Consider the following 19675-nt stretch of genomic DNA (forward strand, 5'->3'; position numbering starts at 1 on the left):
GATGTTGCAAACCTTTTCAAGAAAACAAAAGGAGATTCACAAATTGAGAAAAATAGTTTTTTAATTAAATAGTTCACACATTTGAAGAAAATGAAAAATGAAAAAAAATAAAAATAAACAGAACAAAACCCGGCTTAAATCCACGAAAAAACCTGGCCTTAGAGTTCATGAAGTTACATTTGCCACGTAAGAAAAAAAAGAAGAAGAAAAAGGCACAACAAGTAACTTGTCCCGATTGGTTATTGCAATTTGAAGTGGTTGGAGTTCAAATCTCTTGTAGTGCTTTTTGTTGAAAATTAAATAGAAAGGAAAAAAAGAGTGTGCCTGGCGTGTATGGGTGGTTTTGGCGCGGGCGATGTATTTAAAAAAAAACATCCTACATTGATGTGTTTATGGAATTGTACTGAAGCAGCAATGTTTCTTTTTTCATACATTAGCATATATCATTACATTTAGGAATCCACCATAACTTCCTATTTGTTAGATCTCGCAGGAGTATTTTGTTGTGGCACGCCGACGCTGACAAAAGAGCTTAGTTGCCCAGAATTTCTGGAGAAAGACAAGGACATAATTCGAGCTTCATGATGCGAACTGCTAGTTTTACAGACAACCCAGTCACAAGAAGCTTCATTTTTCGTTTGGAAAAGTGAAACCATGTTATCTTTATACTTCCCCATCCAATAATGTATGATGTATTTCAATTGGATTAACACAAGGTCTTTCTGACGTCTTGAAAAATGTATATTTGGAATGTTACATAGACTTATTTGTTTAACTAAATATGATAGATTTTTCTTCATTTGACTAGTTTTTTCCACTGATATAGAAAAATCAAGAAGAAAGGACCCTCCACCCGGGTCCCTTCTCGAGGAAACCAGTAAAACCCACAACGCTGGGAAAACAACAAAAATGACAGACGCACAAAATCGCGCGCCGAGATTCACGTCATCAATCGAACGCCCAAAAACTCATTTTGAAGGGAAAATAAAAAATAGCCTACTGAAAATAAGCAATAATATTTCTTTTTCTTCGATTACATCATCCGAGCTTTTTTATATTGTTATGAAATTCTTTTCTCAAGATGAAATATTGCGGCAACATGGTCTTTAGGTTTTAGTATATATATACTTCCTCCTTTTGGGGTTTTATTACTATTATATTAAGGAATAAGTATATTTTTCGTCCTCGAACCCTTTGGAATATTGAGAAATCGTCCCTCAACTTTAAAACCACTAAAGGTCGGTCCCTCAACTATTTATACCGGATACTTTTAGTTCTTCAACTATTTAAACCAGATATTTTTGATGCCTCATAATGCTTAAGGTGGTTTTACTGTGATGTGGACCCTGTTTTGACTGAAATGGGCCACATGGACTGGTTTTGACTGCCACATCAATTAAGTATTTGTGCATGTGTGTGTGTGTGTGTGTGTTTGTGTGTGTGTGTGTGTGCGCGCGCGCGCGCGCGTGTACAAGTGAGAACAAGAGAAAATGAAAGTGTTTGCACTGAATATAGCTTAACAAAATCTGAATATAACTGAAAATAATTTGGACATTTCAGAGCATTGTACTGAATTTAGTTGAACATAGTCTGAACCCTATTTAGTTGAAAATAGTCTTTACATAGTCTCGACCCAATTTAATTGAACATAGTCTGCCAAAGTACTAAATGGCAAAAGGAAATAGTACTGAATATAGCTTACAATCAACGACAAACATGAATTCTCACATGACCTGACATAAGAACAACAGCAAACAAGCACTAGTATAGTCGTTTTGCTGGCACTTTCTTTGTTGTTTTATTTCCGCCAACTTGAGAACTTAACGGGCCGGAGATAATATTGGTAGTAAAGGATGAACTGGAGTTCAGAGCATAGCTGCCACCATGCTGGACTAGCAATCGCGGGCCTCAATCGCCGCCGCCGAATCGTCGCCACAGCCACTGCCTAAATCGCCACTGTCGCCCAGAACTGGTTGTGCTCAAGGTCGCCGCCGCCGTGCCCTAGCAGCCACCACCATAGCCACCGTGCTCAGCCAGCAACCACCACGCCTCAATCATCGGCAGGCCACGACGCCACTGCCGCCGTAGCCACGCCTCACTGCCCACCACCGCCGCCCATGGGGGAATCGCCGCCGCTGCCGCTCAATCACCGGGATCGAGAGAATGCGGAAATGAGAGAGAGAGGGCCGGTAGGTGCCCTTAGTCACTTGATTGACGTGGCGGTCGAAACCAGCCCACGTGGTCTATTTTAGTCAAAACAGGGTTTGTGTCACAGTAAAACCACCTTAAACGTTATAAGGGATGAAAAGAATTCGGTTTAAATAATTACCACCTTAAACGTTATAAGGGATGAAAAGAATTCGGTTTAAATAATTGAGGGACTGATTTTTGGTGGTTTTGAAGTTGAGGGACGCTTTCTCAATTTTTGGAAGAGTTCAGGACGAAAAATATACCTCTCCCTTCAAAGGGTATAAGAAGAGATGTCAACGACGTGAACGCAATCACGGTTCACTGCAAGCTACTTGTTTGAACTTGTATAAACTGTCATCTCCCACCCGCCACTTCCGCTCTCATCGCTACTCACGTGGTAATAATTACTAGTAGCTGTGTTCCAGGGAGGCTGGGTGCGTGCTTCCGCTGGCTGGCTGACTTCTTCTTGGGGACGAGCTAGAGGCGAGGCGACCCGATCTCCGGCCATGCGCAACGGTGAGGGGACCGGCGGCGGAACAGCGGGGGACATCGTGGAGGCCGGCGACGAGAGAGACCAGGGGCCGCGGTTCGTGGAGCCCGTGTCCGCGTCGCACGGGTTGCAGGCGCCGCGCGATGGCAGCGACGACGACGATGACTCCTTGGTCGAGATCACCCTCGACCTTAGGGACGATGACTCGATTGTGGTGGTGAAACAGGAGACGCTGGCCAAGCGCCCGCCCTCGTACGGCCACGGCGTGCTCCGGGACGCCTCGGCGCGGGTCGAGCAGGCGCCGCAGGAGCTCCGGCGGCTCACGGCATCAAGCAAGCAGGGACAGGGAGGCGCCCCGAGCTGCGTCGGTAGGTCCATGACCGCCACCGCGCACTTGCTCAAGTTCCTCAGCCGGGTTGACGCCTCCGCCGGTTGGGCCGCCGTTGAGAGGCGCTTCGACGAAGAAGCCAAGGATGGCCTCCTCCACCGGTCCAAGTTCGCCAAGTGCATCGGTACACACCCTCCCCTCATCGCTTCATCCTGACGTCTTAGTAAGAAGAAGCTATTCGATCGCTCATGACGTCTCATGCAGGGACGAAGGAGCTCGCGTTCGCCGGCGAGCTGTTCGACGCACTGGCAAGGCGTCGGCACATCTCCGGAGAGAGCATCAGCAAGCCGGAGCTGCTCGAGTTTTGGGACCAAATTTCCGACCGCAGCTTCGATGGCCGCCTGCAAATCTTCATGGATATGTAAGCTAATTAGCACCCCCCCCCCCCCCAAGAATTCTGTTAGCTATCCTAAATTGACCAACAAGGAGTAAGCACGATTAGTACACATAAGGTTTCGTGAATGTTCGAGGCTATCTATATTGCAGTTGCCTGAAATTATAGAAAGTTTCAGTCACCTTTTCTGTTGGCACTTTATATTTACATCAACTGCACATACTAAACCACCATATACTGTTTTCTCTCGGCCTGGTATACTAAGCAATTATAGACACTAGGCACATGGTGGTCTCTGGCCTCTGGGCTAATCTTATATATATAAGTAGCTAGCCCGAAAATGTCAAACGGAGACCGAGCTCCATAGAGGCCTTTATTTGAAAACTTCAATATTCAAACTTTTCAGTTTCAAAAAATTCTGAAAATAAATACACATATACCTATATACATAATGTACATGTGTGCAAATGTTCAGGCTAGAAATGCATAAAAATGTGAGCTACACAAAAAAGACAAATCTGAGGCTTATTAACATATGTACTGTTCATCTTTAAATTCCCTGATTTTGTTTTTTTGTGCAGCTCATGGTTCAAGGAATTTCATCCTGAAATTTCTCACACGTACACTTTACATCCTTGCATACATGTATAAAATTTTTCATAATTTTTTGAAACTGAAATTTATGAAATTTGAATTTTCCAAAATAAAGGGCTTCATGGAGCTCGGTCTCCGAAATGCCCTACTCTAGCTAGCCCCACTACCCTATTCTCTCAAGATGCAAGCATATCACTTCATCATGCAATATGTATAACAGTATAAGAAAAGATTCACCTTAACATATGCAGCCATGTATAGGAAAAAGTTCACCTCAACATGTCAACATGCATGAAAATCTCCAATATGTTATGCTATTTATATTTAATATTTTTCTAGAAACATATTCAATAAATATTTTACAACAATACAATAATCAAACATCATAAATCATATGTATTTTCAGTTTTAGTTCTCATATTATTTCTCCCAGTCTTCATGTTCCATGAAACCAAATCTCAATGAAATGTATTGCAAAACATTCCGGCAACAATGTGTGCGGTATCCATAGAACTATCACACCCATATGAGATGCAATAATATAGAGCATAATGATTGAAATCCTCCCAAAAAACATAATGATTGAAATAAAAATATCATCTAAAAGATAAAAAATATTTTTTATAATAGATGAAATTCATGTAGTAGTTTTACCCTCAAGGAAACAGAAGTAAATACAGGAAACTCCGATAGAGACAAAACAAAATACAACGAGTGGAAACTTGCATAAAAAATGCACATAACTTGCACCATTATAGAGCATGCAAATATAACTGCAATACAATGTCAATTTTTCTAAATATGAGTATGATTACAGTAGAACATTGAACATATAACTTAGAGCATCTACAACCGGAGCCCAATACCCTTCCAAACGCCCGGACGGGCTGCCCAGTCAGTGCCCGGATGCGAAAACGCCACCCAGCAGGCCTCCCCATAGCCGGCCCAAACGCTCGGACTGACCGACACTCCCCGTATCCGGCCAATATCTGGGGTGGATTTGGGGAGGCCCAGACGCACCCGAGGACTGAGGGATAGGGCCCACGCGGGGACGCGGAGAGATCGCTGGTCCGACGGGCGCCTCCTCCGCTCCGCGCTATGTGGCGCCGCTCCGGCATGCCGCCTGAGGGAGGAGGCTGGTTATTTAAGCCGAACGGCAGCCAAACCCTATCCATCCCATTTCCTCTTTCTCCTCTCATCCGCCGCCGAACACTTCAAATACGTCAGCCTCTACTAATGCCGAGGCGCCGAATCACCACATATGCCATGCTCACTCCGAAGCAGAGGGTGTAGCTGCTGGAGCAGATCCAGGCGAGGCGGGCTACTCATTTCACCACCGGCCTTCCTTCGAATTCGCCGGAGCTGCAAGAGGATGAGGAGGAGGAGGAGCAGGAGGAGGAGAAGGAGGAGGAGGAGGAGGGGGAGCAGCCGCCAGAAGCCGAGCCCATGGAGGAGGAGGCGGCGGGCTTCGCCATGGCGGACGCGGAGGCGGAGTACGAGGCTGCCCAAGTGATGGAGATGGCAGAGCAAACTGCCATCCTCGAGTCCATCTAGGACAAGGCCCGCGTCCAGGCCAACCGGCTGTTCATCTAGCGAGAACATGCGATGACGAAGGCGCTGTTCGCTGAACTGGATGCAGAGGCGGAGGGGGTGAGGTGCCGGAGCCTCTGCAGACGCAAGAGCTTTAGCACTTGCCCGTGTACCCGGTGCCGGGCACAGAGATCGTCTAGATCTCCATCGATGAGTACTTTAGCATATCTACATAGTACGTAGAATTTTATTTGCATAGGTAATATGTCTTTGAGTATGACGTTTGGGTTTCATGGTTGTGGCGGACCTTTTTGGTGTGGTGTCTAGTCACTGTCCGCAGACAGCCCAGGCACGTCCGCAGGTGTTTGGGGGCCGGTTTTTTGGGTATTACGGTTGTAGGTGCTCTTATCCATTTGAGTCATGTGCAGGGGCGGATCCACATGGGGTCAAGGGTGTACATCTGTACATCCAAATGTTTTGGCAGGAAATTTTTATATATGATTTAAACTAGATGCATGTATAAAAAGTTGTGTAGTTTGTGCAATAAACATCATATCGATTCATATAATCTGGTCTAAAATCTTCGGTCCAATAATCACAAACATCTTGATTCCCTTAAGACCAATTACCATCGATGCTTTTTCACCGTCTCGTATGTTGCATTAGCACCCTATTACTATCACCAACCCTACATGAACTATGGTTTTAACGTTGCCTTGCTTTTGTCCATGACATATTTTATGATTGTGTAGAAAATAATCTTCATTTTTACTATTTATGGTAGGATACTGTCATTATTCTTTGGAAAAAAGTTCTTACTAGCTACATGAATCTTTTAGATATTGCAGCACACAAAAAAAAATTAACACCCAATTTTCAAATCTCGGATCTGCCACTGGTCATGTGGCTACTATCTCCACTCATTTGTCTTTCTCTTTCCTTTCACAACCATATGTGGACCTTCAGTTGGTTAATGAAGAAAATGTGTGTGTTAGTCATGGTTTGTTTTCTTCTAAATAAACAACACATACAATAAAAACAATAAAAAACATAAGTTATTCTACGAAAAAATGAATTAGTAGCATTGGTATTAGCTAAAATACGAAGAAAAATTCCTAGTGCATGAAAAACATAAGTTATTCCCGTCATCTGAGTTTTTTTCATATTTGACTGAACAAAAAAATAGATTTGAGTTACCTGATGAATAGCAAACACGTGAATGTTCGGTTTATAATACATCTAAGTTAGAAGTCAACCAGTTTGGTCCATAATCTTGTGTAAGTGACACTGATGCACAAAGAAAAAGAAACTAGCCAAGCTGAGTGTGTGATGCCAACATGTCCGCAAGGGGTTATTTGAAAAGAAAATCTTGTTACAAGTTTGCACTTTAGTCCTTGTGGGTGGAGGGTGCACATTCGATCTCCCAGCACTACCCATTGTATAACTGCATTGTGATTTCGTCAAATAGCCCATTGCAAATCCCTCCTAAATGGTTTGAGAACACACCGACATGCATGTTGGTATCACACACTCTGCTCGGCTGGTTTGTATTGTTTGTGCATCAGTAACCCGATATTCTGGACTAAACTAGTAGTTATCTTACTACTGTACAAGGGTAAACATCTACAACAAATTTATGTACTAACTATGTATTTTGTTGGCAATTAACTAATAGGACTGAGAAGGACGGTGACGGGAGAGTCCTCGAGGAGGACATCAAAGAGGTAAATTCATCGCACTCTCACCCATGCATTTAGGTCTCTCCGAGAAACAGACCAAAAACCTCATATGACAACTCTGTTTATGCGAGAAACCAGATCAAATGACAAATTTCCCTTCCCACATGACAATAAAGCCACATGCACAACATACACACATGCCAATATTAGGGAGTGTTGCCTGACACCCTCCGCTCAAGCCGGAATGGCGCACAACACAAAACCATCACTAGGGATGAAAACGGAGCGGAAACGGACGGAACTGAGTGCTATTATATTTGTTTTCATAATTTTTTGCAGAAGCGGAAACGAATACAGAAACCCCGGAAATGAACACGGAAACAGATATTACTGGAAACAGACACGGAGCGAATACAAAGCAGATACGGAAACAGAAATAGGCATTGATCGGAACTTAAAAACCCCTTGAATCATAGAGAAATACATAAAAAAATTAATGAGTTGTTAACATGGCTACAAAATAATATCATTATGTTAGCAAATTAGCGTAGTATTGTAGTAGTACCGAACAATTGCGTATAGGGTCAAGCTGAGTACATGTGTGGTAGTAGACATTGGGCCTTAGATCCATTCTACTAATTCTGTCATTGTGTTCTCTTTGGTGGTTGGGCTATAAAGCAGCTATTGGTCTATGGAAACAGAAAGTTCCATTTCCATGCATGTTCCACCGGAAAACACCGTTCTTTTTTTGTTTCCATTTCCGCATAAAAATTTCCATTTCCACTTTCGTTTTGCAAATTTCTATTTCCGTTTTCATATCTCCTCTTCGTTTCCATTTTTCCTCCGGAAAAACGGAAAGTTTCCACTCCATTTTCATCCCTAACCATCACAATCCTTGTAACACAATACAGTCGCTCGTGTGCAAACCATATCCGCCACGCCAACCCTCACTATCGTTGTCCTAACATACCATTCTAACAGAACCCATCATGTCGCCCTACGAGTAATGCATCACGTGCAACACCCACAAACATTGTCGGCTCTCCAATGTGTAGCACTCCAAGGCGGTCACCCCAAGAAGGTGACAACATAAATGTCATTGCCACCTGCTCCAACTGAGTCTGGTTTTTCACCTAGAGTCAATAGGACCCCGTGACGAGGGAGGAATGGAGCTTCACAATGCCATAAGAAGAAGAAAAACAATGCCCAAGCATGCCATCATTTGTCGTCACCGACCAAAGTCAATGAAAGGCTTTCAACCATAGCACAAAGTCCCTCTCCGAGCTTCATAGGGATGCCCAGACCATGAGAACACAACCCCGTTGCACACTGTGCACCCCCACAAACACTTAACACCACCTCATGGCAGCACCTCACGCCTCAACAATCACCACCACGTATGCACGAAGCCATAACGTAACCATACACTTGTCCTAACAACCATTACCAATGGCTACCACCCCAACATCCATGCCACCAAAGCCATATACAAATTTATCTATGTGCATTCGAAGAGGATGAAACCAACCACGCAGTCATGGACAATGGAGCCAGGCCTCAAGGACATCCGCCCCGTATACCGTCACCGTATGACCAGCTCATGTGTCACTGTTTCATGGCTACATATACCACGGTTTGTTGACCACCACACCACCCAACTGAGACCACGTCAGATGCACAAATGTGATTTCATCCCAGGTACACCGCCCCGGTATCTCGCTTCGCTGAGCTGAGAAACCGATGTCCCCATGCCTGAGCCGTGACCATTGCCAGCCCTGTTACCTTTCGAGTGTGGCATGCTGCCACTACAATATACTTCCTCCATAAAAAAATATATGAGTGTTTAGATGGCTACTTTAGTGATCAAACGCTCTTATATTTATTTACAAAGGGAGTACTTCATAAGTCGGTGGCAGCGGCCATTACGACTCAAAATGGGTTGACCGGAGCAGGAGTGCTAGGATTCCCCCGGGTGTCGCTGGAAGGCGGCATCAAGGGTGGACGTTCTCGTGACTTTGACATGTCATTTTCCTACAAGTCCACACGTACTGACAAACCAGTAATCATTAATTCGTTCTTGTTTCCTGAATATACTTAGATTGCATATTTATTTCATGGTTTAAGATTTTGCATTAATAGAAGTGCCAAAAATATTAATATTATTTTGTTGTTGTGCTCTGGTGTGCAGATGATCATGCTGAGCGCGAATGCAAACAACCTAACGATGGACACACAACAGTCCCAAAAGTACGCCCGGCTCATGATGGAGGAACTGGACCCTGACGACCTCGGCTACATCCAGGTAGTAACTGAGACGTAGTTGTTTCCGGTTGCCTTAATGTTGATCCAAACAACAATGGCGCAATTCCCTTGCCACATGAGATTAATCATCTGTGCTGCATCGGCGTGTCACTGATCATGTCGTGGGATGAATCGATTTACAGTTGTTCGAGGTGGAGAGTCTCCTGCTGCAGACGGCGAGCCGTACGAAGCCGACCGGGACAACCCTCAGCAGCAAACTGAGCATGCGCCTCCACCCGACGACGGCGGAGCCCAGCCCACTCCGGCGGTGGTACAGGCGTGCTAGCTACTCCCTGGGGGGCAACTGGCGCTGGCGAGCCCTGTACGCGTGCGAGCGAATGGCGCGGCCGCTGCGGGGCAGCGCGCGGTCAGTGGCCATACTGGAGGTGGCCGTGTTCCCGGATCCTGCGAGCGCGATGTCGATGCGCTTCTCCAAGCCGCAGGGGTTCAGTTACAAGAGCGGACAGTACATCTTCCTCAAATGTCCTGCCGTCTCACGATCCCAGTGGTGAGCAGCCAACGCCATCCCCGGCCGATGACTTGCTTAATTAACAGAAGCAAAATTTAATGGATGAATGAACGAACGTGTAGGCACCCGTTCTACATCACGTCGGCGCCACGGGACGAGCACGTCAGCGTCCACATCAGGGCGGTCGGTGACTGGGCCAAGGAACTCCACAACGTCTTCCTAAAGGTTAGATCATCTCCAAGAGACCGCACAAATTTGGTCACCTAAAAACAGCTCTAATGTAGTAGAGATAATATCAGAAGAATCTAGAACTTGATTGTTACCTTTATCGAACCCTAGATGTTTAGAACATTGCTCCTCTTGCTTTTTCATTTCTTCCTGGGTGCTCATCATCATGATTTTAGCATCTTCGTCGTCCGATTCCAACGAACTCTTTCGATATGAATTATGTCAAGGTCCTTGTTCCCATAGTCATCATCAGGCGAATGCATTGTTTACCTACAAATAAGCAAAAGAGTAAGGAAAATAGCTTGAACATTTCATTCGAACACATAAAGGGCGATGTAATATGTCCGAAGTAGTAGGACATAACAAGGCGGCGTCCGTGATGGCAAAGACAACGGAGCTTTGGGTTGGAGCCTCCGGTTGCAGCATTGTGGGTTGAGGACAACAGCGAAGCTAGGAGCTAGGGTGGCACCGGATCTAGGAAGGGGCGGTGCAAACGAGGAAGAGGGCTGGTCTGACTAGGTTGGGGACAATTTGAAGAGAGTTCGGCTTGTCGGATCTGAGGTGATGGATGCATCCGAGCCTCTCCATATCCGTCCCACGTATGAGCTGGGATTGAGGGGTGTCAAATAGTCCAAATATTTGAGTTGGCTTTGCTGGGTCCGATTGGGTGACTTTTTCGATTCGGGCGGTGACTGGGTTGTCTGCCAGAAAATTTGGGGAAGATTTGACAGGTCCGATTATAGATGTTCTGGTCATTTTTTGAGATAAGATGAAAGAGAAAATTAAAATATTAACTAACATTTACATGGATAACAAACCGCTTAGGACATGTACCATGGAAGCATCATTTTGGTGTTGCCCCAGCATTTCCCAATGAATAAATGTGTTAGAGCATCTCCAGCCGTTCGGTGCCCCTAGGGATTGAAATATCGCCTCCTGGGGGCTAGCCGGCCAGGAAGCGGTAACACCCAACGCATAGCGGCCTTACTAGGACCAAACTCAATCTCTCCCTCCATCTTTTAATCAATTCACAAACGTGGTTGAAGGTCACACACCGTACATAGCCCTTTCATGCCTATACTTTTCTTGTTGTCTCTCTGCTTTTTCCTCTTTCGTCAGGCCCAACTCTTCTACAAGAACCAGACTATGCAAGCAGCACAATACTTCATGTCGGACCACCCGAGCCGACGTGGATAGCTGGGGCACCTGTCCACGGTGGACCATTCGTCATGCCCTTATTAGTTTATCTAGTGGGGCACTGCTTTGGAAAATTATATCGGTTTTTATGATAGCAAATGAGTTTAAGTAATCTGTTGGAGATGCACTTAATCACATCGACCCCATTCATTCATTCCCTAAAAGCTCCAAAACCATGTACATTCTCAACCTGGTCTTATGCTAATCAACAATTAATATGTGCGCGGTTGCTTGATGACATATGAATCGCAGGTTTGCCCGACGCCAACAAAGGAGAAGAGCGAGATGATCCGGGTGGAGTATGACCTTGACAGCTCATCGAATCCGAGGTACATATTTGATAACATGCATCATAGAACCCATCCTTTTTTCTTTCCTTTAACTAGTCACACCAATTACCACCAAGCTAATCTTTTTGGCTTTGGCTGTATGGGATCTAGAAGCCATCTCAAGAGGTTTATAAGAACTGGCTCGTTGTTAACTAAGACCCTAATGATCGATAGGGTGTTTATTCCACGGAAACTTCATAGGTCGCAAAATAGTGTTGCAGATTGTCTGGCAAGGTATAGTCGCTCTGAGTGGGCTATGGCTGTGTGGCTCGACAGAGGACCCCCATATATTAAGGATATTTTGTCTAAGGATTGTAGCTCTACCATGCTGGAATAAAACCCTTTTGATCTCGCAAAAAAAAAACTACTCAAAGTATTTTAAGCTCGCTTTTGCTATTATTGGGCCATGTTTTTTTTTTCAGTTCAGTCACACCCCACCTTACTTTTGTGTGTTTGCTTCCATTTCCTTATATATGATACTTCCTCCATTTCTTTTTAGTCTGCATATAATATTTGGTCAAAGTCAAACTTTCTTAACTTTGACTAAGTTTATAAAAAAAAGATTAAGATTAACAATATGAAATCAATATTGTTAGATGCATCATGAAATAAACTTTCATATCATATAGCTTTAGTATTGTAGATGTTAATATTTTTTTCTATAAAGTTGGTTAAATTTTACAAAGTTTGACTTTGACCAAATCTTATATGCAGACTAAAAAAACGGAGGGAGTACAATATATTTTAGTCTCTTATCTTTGCATCTGTGTGCCTATGTGTGTTGCGCATGTGTGTGCATGCGTGCTGGTGATGTACGTGTATGCTCGTATTTGTGTGCGCCTACCTACCATGCGTGCACGCTTGTGTGAGTGTGTCACGCGCAATACCAATAAGAGATGTAATTCATCTTCGGCTTGCTCGGGTGTGTGTGCGCGCGTACTATGGGCATAAGATAAAAACGATCAATCTTGAAGATACACGCAAGTTCAATGAAATGTGTGTCCTAATTGTATCGTCTGTCCAGAAGTTGCACTAGTATATGCTTGTTACTATATATAGTGAAAAAAGTGTAATTTCTGTGCAATATGTATGCAAGTTTTTATTCTCATATGTTTTTATTTTCGTTCTTTTTAGGGCAATACCCATTCCCTTAATTCATTCTTCCTTAGGATTTTTTTGTTTTTGGTTTTAATACTAGGATAATTTGTGCAATTATCATTGTTGGATGATAACTTCTGGTCACCTAGCACATAGTCGCCCCCTTTTAAGTTTCACAGTGTTTAAGAAAAAATATTACCAAGTACAGTGCTGAATCAATATCACTAGAACTACGAACACATGTGTTTTTACTATGTGATGTATTTATTATGAATTATATAAATGTTAATATATTCCATTGTAAAGTTGAGCAAACTTAAAACAACCTAAAAGGCTAAAACAGTTTGACTTAAGGCAAGATTCAGTGGGAATCTATTATAGATGAAGTGAGGGAATATGTTTTCCCTCAACGAATCTTTGAGAAAACAGATGTCATTAATGTTCTACCCTAAATGAATCTTCAAAATTAATGACTAGCTTAATTGTTGAAAGTAAACGTGATGTGGAAAATTATGTTTCGGTTGCAGCTTTCCGAAGGTGGTGATCGACGGGCCATATAGTGCGCCGACGCAGGACTACAAGAAGTATGACACCGTCCTACTAGTGGGGACCGGCGTTGGTGCCGCACCCATGATCTCCCTCGTCAAGGACATCGTCAACAACATGAAGCAACCCAACTGCAGGGATGGCGAATCTAGGACCACTCAAACTTGTCGTGCCTACTTCTACTGGATCACCCGGGAGCAAGGCTCCTTTGAGTGGTTCCGTGGATTCATGGACGAGATGGTGGAGACAGGGGACGAGGGTGTCATCGAGCTTCATAACTACTATAGCAGCATCTACGAGGAGGGCGACACCCGGTCCGCGCTCATCTCCTTGCTCCAGTCCCTTAACCACGCCAAGCACGACATCGACATGGTCTCTGGTGCTCGCGTCAAGACCCACTTCGGCCGACCAAACTGGTGGGATGTCTATGAGCGTATCGCCCTCAGGCACCGTGAACAACGCGTTGGTCAGTATCAAAACTAAATACATACTTTGTGCGCATTGAACACCAAGAGTATTCAATAAACATCATTTTTTTTCGCACATTAGCACATATCGTTACGAGTTAGCGCTAACTCCGGTTCTTGGATCTCACAGGAGTATTCTACTGTGGCACGCCGGTGCTGACAAAAGAGCTGAGCGAGCTTGCCCATAATTTCTCGAGAAAGACAAGCACAAAGTTTGAGTTTTATAATGCGAACTTCTAGTTATGCAGATAACTCAGCCATAAGAAGTTTCTCTTTTTTGTGTGGGAAAGTGGAAGCATGTTATTTTTATACTTCGCCATCCAATAATGTATGATGTATTTCAATTCAATTAAGACAAGATTTTTGTGATGTATTAAAAATATTGAAATGTTAAACAAAGTTATTTATTTAAATAAATATGACTGATTTTCCTGCTTTTGGCTAGATTTTTCAAATGAATGAAAATTTTATGAGTTTCTAGATTTCTCCTAACCTTATTTAGAATTTAAATTTACGAGTTGGTTGACATAACTATCCAAAAACTTCAGTTGTGATTTTTTTTTTTGGCGTACTTGTAATTTTGGTGTCTTGTTCGATTTTTTTCAAGGTTGGGAATTTTGCACTAGAAAACCATCATTAGCCAAATAAATACTCTGCTAATGATTTTTAACATGGATTTTTTTTCATATAGAACTTTATTGCATTTTTAGCTACTTATTAAATTTTTATTTTTTTTTAGAGGAACGCACGGCCACATTATTGGTATGCAATTGGTCTGCTGTGACATTCGAATGTAATCGGATCAGCCTGAAGTGTATCTCTTTTCTCTCTTTGGCATTATGACAAATACCTCGTGTGTGACGACTTCGGTTCCTGCTCGCTCGGGATTTTTTGTCCAAAAGGACCCCCTGCCGAACGCTATTGTCAAAAAGGACTATCTGCAGATAAAAACGTCAAAAAGGACCCCCTGACTAGTGGCGGCAGGTGCGGCAGGCGACACGTGGCACCTGCCATCACACCAGGAGGCGGCGGGCCCCGTCGCCACCGCAGGAGGCGGCCGCGCGGTGCACAACGGATTCGGCACAGTGCAACGGAACGGGTGAGGCCAGGTGGGCCACGCCGCCACTGGCTGAGGCGGCCGCTGCTGCCCATGCCGCGCCCAGGCCGACAGCAGCATCTTCACGGGAAGCGAGGCGCGGGCCCGGCCGCCACCGGGTGAGGCGGCAGCGCGCATGCGACCCGACAGCCCTGACGGCGCTGATTTCAACGGCGCTGATTTCTATGACAGCGACCTGACGGCGCTAATTTGGACAGCGCTGATTTTCCTACGCGCTGATTCCCGTGTGCAACAGCGACCCTGACGGCGGTGATTCCCACGAGCGGGAAAATGCACGCTGATGCTTCTTTCGCCCAAGAAACAGTCTTGCTTTAGCTTCTTTTGCCTCAGCGGATAGGACCGCACTGTGAGAATCGCTCTGGCTATTGCTTGAGAGGATGCGACGGCATCAGTCACTCGCTGCGGGAATCCAATACTGCGGGAAGCTATTGCGCCGACACTACAGGGATCCTAAAATTTACTGCTTAATTTTCTCGCCATTATTTATCGTCTGGGCTTATAAAAGGAGACACCGAGGCTCTCGTCCAGCCATCCTTGAAATCGCCACTGCGCAAAGTGTATAACACAATTTTTTTCAGTCGGTATGAGTTTGCCTTGCTCGGATCAAAGCATTAGGCCGAGGAAAATGAAGAACGCAAGTTTGCCTCCTGGGGTGGCAGTCCTGCGATGTTGGTGTGGCGATCTTTGCAAGGTGAAGGAGGTGACGGATTTTTCAGATTGGTTGGGCATGAAGTTTTTCATGTGCGCCAATTATGAGGAAGATCCTGCCGTAGCTATTTCAGAGTACGACAAGCCTCCGGTATGCTTTAACCATCACGAATAGATATTGTTGGTATTTTCATTGATTCTTTAGTAACATTCTTGTTTCTTGTTGTAGTCTCCTCCGCCTCTGTGCATGTACTATCATTGGATTGACACGGAGAAGCCGGCTTGGGCAGTGACTGAGATTCGTGAAAGAAGTCTCCGTGCGTGGAATAGTTTATTTGCGGAAGAGCGACGCGAGAAGGCGGAAGCTGAGGAGAAAGCAGAGCAAGAGAGAGAGTTAAAAGAATACTATGCGGAGCAACACCGTTTTTTTGAGGAAATGGGAAAGAAAAATAGGGAAGAGGCTCGTCGCATGGAGGAGCAGGAACGACAGCGAAAGGAGGCTCGTGAGGCAGAGAGGCAGAGAAAGAAAGAAAGGGCTCGTCAGGCCAAGGCAGCAGAAGAAGCTGGCGATGGAAAAGGAAAATATCCACGCTGGACTCAGTAGATTCCTGTGGTAGTATTTAAAATTCCGCAATCATTTGTATCTTTATTTCTGCACTTTAATGTAGCTTTATTTCAGGAGTTAAATGTAGGTATATTCCTATAATGTATCTTATTTTCAGTTGTGCCGTGTCGTAATGGAAAAAAAATATAGTTTAAGAATAAAGTAGTGGCATTTTCTTTCCCTCCACTAATATCGAACATCGTGCAACAACTACAAAATAAAATTAAGATAGAACATAATGCCCTACAATAACAGAGTACAAACTAATAATGCAAGTACATCCGAATTAAACGGTAGAACTGGAATAAAACTACATGAAGGCATCATCGTCATCCTCCATCGATGCAGAACTCTTGCCCTTCGAGGATGTAGAACTCTTACCCTTGGACGATGCAGAACTCTTGCTCTTCGAGGATGCAGTACTCTTGCCCTTAGACGATGCAGAACTCTTGCCCTTTGATGATGCAGCACCCGGAAGCGGCGGCATGAAGATATCATCTTCATCCTCGCTCTCCTCAGTCCATAAAAATGGATGCATTTCTGCAGTCCTTCTGAAAGTTTCACTCTTCGGCTCCACTACATTCTTCCACCTTGCATGCAACCTAAGAAGTTCTTTACGTACCTCCTCATAGGTCCTTTCAGGCCACCCAGACCTACGTAATTGGTGAGCCAACTCATTCATTATGGTGTCACTACCGGTGAGTTCGTCCCATGGAACTATCCTACTGTCCATCCTGAAATCGGTAGCTAGCCTCAGAAGAGTCCTGCTCATCCCAGGGTGAAAACTACGATCGAAAGGATAATGGGACATCTCGACTACACTACACTCGAATGCTTATCCACCTCCGTCTGAATGGGGTTTTATAGGTAGAGAGGAGAAAATGGCGGGAAAGAACGAGTGCAGTATGGCGGGAAAGGGTTGGCGGGAACATATGGCGGGAAACGAGTGGCGGGAAGATATGGCGGGAAGGGGTTGGCGGGAAACGGGTGGCGGACCATATGGAGGGAAAGCGTTGACTGGTGCATTTTTATTTCAGCAAACATAGATGTTCAAATCGAAAAGTCTGATACACACATATATAGATACAATGGGTCGCGCACGTGCATAGATGAATCACCCTACTTAACGACGACCACCTGGCCTTTCCTTACGACCGGAAGGCGACAAGCGATTAGGTGGCCGGGTCACACGAAGACCGCGGCCGTACTCCACTTCGGCTTCATGTGTCTGTGAGTCCTGCGTAGGTGGTGGAGTCGCGAATCCTTGTTGCGAACCTGAAGCGTAATTGTAGGCGTATGGTTGTGACTCCGGGGGGATAAAAGATGGGCCAATAACATCCCCTCTGAAGAACTCTGTAACTAATGATGTAACCGTGTCGCCAAGATCATGTGATGCTCCCCGGAGGTCTGTGTTGACGCCATGATCATGTGATGCTCCTCGGAGGCCTGTGTTGACGCCGCGTTGGGTGTTCTCATCGCCCCAATTAACATCAGGTGTGTCCTGCACATAGAAACATTTTAAACAAACTGTTAGAGGATAATATATGATATCATTGTAAATGCATTGAAATGTAAACATGACTACCTGAGCATATCCCTCTCCTATACTGTCTGGCCATTGTACTTGGTGCTGGTTTAAATCTGGTACACGAGTCTCCTCGGGCATGGGGATCCCTCGCGTGGAGAGAAACGGCTGAGATCCCTCACCTTGGGTGTATGCATCATATCCTGTGTACGCATATGGGTTAGGGGAAAGAAACTGCTCGGGCATCGAATCCAAGCCCGTGCCATGGTCCTGAGATGTTTGCCCCTGACGAAGCTGCATCGAAGAAGAGCGATGCAGTGGCAGAGATGAGTCATGTCGTGGCAATGTCGTTCTAGTACTCGGACCCTCCCCCCATTGCTCATGGCTCGTACGTGCCTCGCTCGGTCTGGACGACGGTGCCGCACTCGGTCTGGCTGACCTCGCTACCGGCATGTATGCTCCAGTGGCAACATCGTCGCCTCTACCGCATCTGAACTTCTTTGCCACGAATTGTTGCAAAAGTTTCTGGAATGTCTTGCGATATGGGCCCTGGGCCGGCATGCTATCCGTAGCCATCTGCCCTACTTCGTTGACATTTTCAAGCTGAACAATATTTGGATGTTATTTAGTTCCAATGATTATGAAATGATGGACCTAAAAAAGTTGTCTTTGTCCACCTGGTGGCCATAGTTGCGCTAGCACCCTCGCCAAAGTCATATGGGTATATGGGTTGTACTATACGAGGTCGTCCTACAGGGAGGTATTCCCAGGACCACAACTGTAGAAACTCATAGGCGACACAAAGTAATGGAGCTTTTTGTGCGAAAGAGGTTTTTTGCGTGGCATCGCACAAGCCTCTGTATGTATGAGATAGCATGGCAGAACCGAAGCTGTATTTTGGCTGCTCGGGTAAAGGTTCATCTACCATATTCTCTGCAATGTAGATGAGACCAGGGACAACAACGTCCCCATGTGAATTTGGAAATAGATTCCCGAGGAGCCACAACAAATATGCAAACAGATGTCTTTTTCTCGTCTCCTCATTGGCGAAGATAGATAAATTAAGAAAGTTATCACGAAGCCAGACGAGTGGGATGCCCCGAGGGTTACCAGAACGTTGTGATTCTGGCATTTCCATCCCAAGACGGGCTGCTATATCTAATGCCCAAGATGGAGACACTCGTGGAGAGACTACCGGCTCACCTCTAATTGGTAGAGCAGTGATCATAGAAACATCTTTCAGTGTAGGTGCAAGCTCCCCAAAACGGAAGTGAAAGGTGTGGGTTTCAGGTCTCCACCGGTCAACGAGGGATGTCAAAAGGGATGGGTCCGAACGTACTTGGTCGTCGCATGATGTGAGCCTAGCAAAACCTTGTAGTCCATAAGCGTCAAGGTGAGCAAGGAAATGATTGTGTATTGGCCATGTTTTCTTTATGGTTCGAAGTCTGAAAGGCCGATAATCATGCTTAGTATTTGGTTTCAAAAATAGGTGGCAACGGTGCCCGACGTCATGGGGCCCCTGCAAAAGCACTGGCACTTCACCCATAACCTGCACACAAACATACAAATATAAATTACGAGGAAGACAGAAATACAAATGCAAATCTAAATTAACTTAAAAAATACAAAGAGATACGATTTACATTAATTATCTGAAGTTAACATCAGGAGTACAATAATACAAAGAGAATGAATTTAAATTCAATATAAGTACACATAACGAGTACAAATATAAATAGACATGGCGAGTACATATATATCAACATCATGCGTTGTTGTTGGCTCGATACGGGCAGTCTTTGCATGAATGTCCAGGACACCTGCAAACGCGGCATCGCCTTGGTTCTCCCATCTGGCTATGGTCCATGTCATTGCGATGACGCCTAGACTGACGTCGTCTCTTTGCGGTTCTCATCAAGTCGGTGTTCGGAACCCATTTCG

General features: G+C 44.9%; 1 protein-coding gene across 1 annotated transcript; it reads left to right on the forward strand.

Moving 5' to 3' along the window:
* Positions 1–2661: 2661 nt before the first annotated feature.
* On the forward strand, positions 2662–14234 carry LOC123180104 (respiratory burst oxidase homolog protein C-like). The gene is made up of 9 exons (XM_044592067.1): positions 2662–3192; positions 3273–3429; positions 7202–7250; positions 9394–9507; positions 9650–10014; positions 10098–10200; positions 11653–11729; positions 13355–13839; positions 13971–14234. Exons 1-9 carry the CDS (start codon positions 2697–2699, stop codon positions 14078–14080), a joined length of 1956 nt encoding a protein of 651 aa, XP_044448002.1. The 5' UTR covers positions 2662–2696; the 3' UTR covers positions 14081–14234.
* The last annotated feature ends 5441 nt before the right edge of the window (positions 14235–19675 follow it).

This window comes from Triticum aestivum, chromosome 1A (assembly GCF_018294505.1).
Source record: "Triticum aestivum cultivar Chinese Spring chromosome 1A, IWGSC CS RefSeq v2.1, whole genome shotgun sequence".
NCBI lineage: Eukaryota > Viridiplantae > Streptophyta > Magnoliopsida > Poales > Poaceae > Triticum > Triticum aestivum.

Coding starts and splice junctions, on each gene's coding strand:
- LOC123180104 (XM_044592067.1), top strand. CDS start 2,697: ATGCGCAACGGTGAGGGGACCGGCGGCGGAACAGCGGGGGACATCGTG. Junction 7,251..9,393: donor TCGAGGAGGACATCAAAGAG/GTAAATTCATCG, acceptor TCTGGTGTGCAG/ATGATCATGCTGAGCGCGAA. Junction 10,201..11,652: donor TCCACAACGTCTTCCTAAAG/GTTAGATCATCT, acceptor TATGAATCGCAG/GTTTGCCCGACGCCAACAAA.